Genomic DNA, 3,691 nt, shown 5'->3' on the forward strand with positions numbered 1-3,691 from the left:
ACATTTCTCCATACGAAGTGTTGGATGTTATGAGCTGTGATCTGTGCTACTGGCTCAACCTCTATCCACTTCGTGAAATACTCTATGGCCACTACAAGGTACTTCATCTGCCTTACCGCCAAAGGAAAGGGCCCCAGGATGTCGATTCCCCAACTGTGAAACGACCACGGGTTGTAAATCGACCTCAGCTCTTTTGGCGGTGCCTTGTGCCAGTCGGCGTGCTGTTGACACTGTTTGCACCGCTAGGCATGCCTCTTGCAATCTTCTTTCATTGTCGGCCAATAATAACCTGGACGAACGACCTTTGATGCTAAGGATCGTCCTCCAACATGGCTACCACAAATCCCCTCGTGGAGTTCTGCCATTATTCGTGTACACTGGTCTCCGCTCACACGTACCAAAATCGGGTGGGTGAACCCATGTCTGAACAGCTTCTCATCAACGAGGGTGTATTTGGCGGAGTTCCTCTTTATCTTCTTGGCTTCAACGGGCTGCAATGGAAGCACCCCATCAGCTAGATAGTGCCTATAGGGTGTCATCCATGTGTCCCCCTCTTCAACTATGCATATATGCATTGGCTCCCCCTCTAAGACTGGGTAAGCACTTACATTGGGCATTCCCAGCGTTTCTTGAGTCAACGATCGATGACTCCTCCCCCCTCCTCTAGCAGTACTGACCCGATGAACGCCTACCATGTTATCAGAAATAAAATTTCACGGTGCCTTGAGGGTTTCCTGTATGACCGTCCTCTGCCTTCCCCCCTTGCCCGAACTGGCAAGCTTGGCTAGCAAGTTAGCTCTCGGGCATTCTACTTCCTCGGGACGTGCACCGGCTCAAACACTGCGAACGAGTCCTTTAGAATCTGGACATACCCCAAGTACGCGGCCATTTGCGGGTCTTTGGCCTGATACTCCCCGGTCACCTGACCCATGACTAAAAGGGAATCGCTCTTTGCCTGCAAGCTTCACACTCCCATCTTTTTAGCCAAAAGCATCCCAGCTATGAGCTTCATACTCTGCCTGGTTGTTGCTGGCTTTGAAAGCGAATCTTAGGGCCTGCTCAATCAACAGCCCGTTCGGTCCTTCCAAGATCACGCCAGCTCCACTCCCTTGCTGATTGGAGGACCCATCCACGGAAAGCATCCATTTGAAGCTAGCTTCCTCCCCTCGTTGTGTGTCCACCGAGGAGAGCTCCACCACAAAGTCCACAAATACCTGGCCTTTCATGGGGCCTCGGGGTTCATACTGGATATCAAACTCCGAAAGCTCCACAGCCCAACGCACCATCCTTCCTGCCACGTCCGACTTTTGTAGCACCTTCCGGATAGGTAAGTCCGTCATCACCACCACTGTGAAACTCTGGAAATAATGACGAAGCCTCCTAGCTGAGAACACCACGGCTAGGGCTTCCTTCTCTAGGGCTTGATACCTCACCTCCGACCCTTGTAATACTTTGCTCACAAAGTATATCAGTTTCTATACTTGGTCCTGCTCTTGGCCAGGTATTCTTTTAGCTAGAGGAATGCCTCCTCGCACTCTGCGGACCACACGAACAGACTATTCCTCCTCAAACACTGGAAGTAGGGGTGGCCCCTGTCCACTCCAGCAGATACGAATCTGGACAGGGCGGCCAACCGCCCTGTCAATTGCTGCACCTCTTTCACCGAGGTCGGGCTTCGCCTCTATCCCACGCTCAGTGAATAGGAAACCGAAAAACTTACCTGCCTCAACCCCGAACACGCACTTTTCAGGGTTTAACTTCAAATGGTACTTAGCTATTGTCGCCATATTTTTTAAATTGTGGGTAATTTAGACAATATTTATTAGTTGGTGACTTAAATATATCATATACGTTGACACAAAGATGTTAGGATTGATGGCTAGAACAAGAGGGGGGTGAATTGTTTATAAAAGATTTTCTCAAATACTTTCCTTAGAATGGATCTTTAACAATCAACTCAGAAAAGCAATTTAGAAAGCCAATCAAATAGTTGAACAAAAACTGATATCAGAATTATAATCGGTTAAAATTACGATTTTACCGGTTGCTTATGACAGAGGAAATATCAAACAATTATGGAGAGAAGAGATAAAGAGATTTACACACAAGGTTTATACTGGTTCACTAAATCCCTGAGCTACATCCAGTTCCCAGTCACACCACTGAGTATTCCACTATGTAACCAATCACAGATTACAAACACACACCACAAAGAGGTGACTTTGAATCCCACACAACCTACTCACCCTCTTTGCACACAGCCAACACCTCAATCCAGAATCACACTGACTTTATAGGATTTTACAAACAGTTTTACAGAGTGTAATATGAACAATTACAAGAAACTAAGCAAGGGTAGAAAACACCTGGAATTACAGTACACCAGAAACCCTATTGATCAGTTCTCGAAACACAGCAAAGCCTAAAAACATTCTTGTTAAACTTGGAAAAACACCTTTTAACAAATTGTTGGCAATCTCTCAAATCGATCTCAAAAGAAAGTGTAAAACTTCTCTTTTTCGTCAATCCTAAACGTTTGAAAGAAGACTAATCCTGCCTGTTGACCAGAACGCAAGAGCCTTGCCTCGTCAAATCTGTATCGACTTTGCACCGTGCTAGCTTCCGTCCTTCGCCTTGATTCACCTTGTTCCGTCCGGTTGACTGGGACGTCTTCGTGCGCGACCTCAACCGTCAGCTAGGGACTCCTTCCCACTGGTTACCTATGGATTCCTGCAAAAAAGAGGACAAAGAGGCGCCCTAGCGGCCGTTTGCACTCTGACGCTCAAGTCAGCCAGCAAGAAACACCAAAATTGTGCACCTCCGTCTCTGAGCACCGCGTATGGCACTCTGAAGGTGGTAAAAAGAACTGTGTAATGTGTGTGTGTTTTCTCCCTCAGGCAAAGATCTTTCCCCAGTCCCTTGTACGTAACCACAAGGCACGAGCAAGCAACTAGAGAGTTCTGGTAAATTTGCCAAAAGTTCGAACCCTGTTTCCAACATTCTCCGCGCTATTTAAACTACCCAAGCATTTAAAGCGCCTTAAAGCGCCTTTAATTACAAATGTAACGCACTCAATCAGCTATCTAATTAGAAAACGTAGCGCATTTAAGACGTTGAAACGCTTGGGAGCCATTATAGTACCTGAATGCTCGAAACGGAAACTGTATTGAATGACTTTAATTACCTGGCACCTGACTAAAGGGTGTTTCTATTCTGACATCGCTGTCGTACACGTGGAGGGCCTCACGACGCCGTGACCCCATCTGGGGGCGTTTCTGCCCATCTGGGGACGTTTCTACGTGTGAGCCCTCCTGCTTGGGAGTGCTACTGCGCTAGGGGTGACTTTTTGGGTGCCAACTCATGCCCCCAATCATCTAGTCACTTACTTTGAGAGCGTATCTGCCTTCCTCTCGTACCCTGCACCCGGGTACCCTGGGCATGACCTTCCTCTTGAGTCGTATCTGTCCCAAAGGCGTCTCTGGGGCGGCAGGGGTACTTCACGAGTCAGGCTGCCCTACACTGGGGCTACCCTTGATCGCGCGCCACGTAGCCCATCGCACGGCCAACCTCAGAGACCCTTGCGTTTCCCTTGGGCGATTGATTCTTTGACAAGCGGCACGATCTCACGGCTCTTAGTTAGCGCCTCTTGGGTTGCAAAATGTAACGTTTAAGTTACCCCCAAACCCCGCGC

The 3,691-nt window shown here is 48.1% G+C and overlaps 1 protein-coding gene across 1 annotated transcript; it reads right to left on the bottom strand.

Annotated features, from left to right (window-relative positions):
- Positions 1-242: 242 nt before the first annotated feature.
- LOC137839280 (uncharacterized) lies at positions 243-695 on the bottom strand. The gene has a single exon (XM_068648400.1). The coding sequence runs from the start codon at positions 693-695 to the stop codon at positions 243-245; it is 453 nt and encodes a 150-aa protein (XP_068504501.1).
- Positions 696-3,691: the final 2,996 nt, after the last annotated feature.

The sequence above is a fragment of the Phaseolus vulgaris genome, chromosome 3 (assembly GCF_051622355.1).
Source record: "Phaseolus vulgaris cultivar YP4 chromosome 3, ASM5162235v1, whole genome shotgun sequence".
Lineage (NCBI taxonomy): Eukaryota > Viridiplantae > Streptophyta > Magnoliopsida > Fabales > Fabaceae > Phaseolus > Phaseolus vulgaris.

What these genes read in the sequence shown, in the direction of transcription:
- LOC137839280 (XM_068648400.1), bottom strand. Translation starts at nt 695, where the DNA reads ATGGTAGGCGTTCATCGGGTCAGTACTGCTAGAGGAGGGGGGAGGAGT.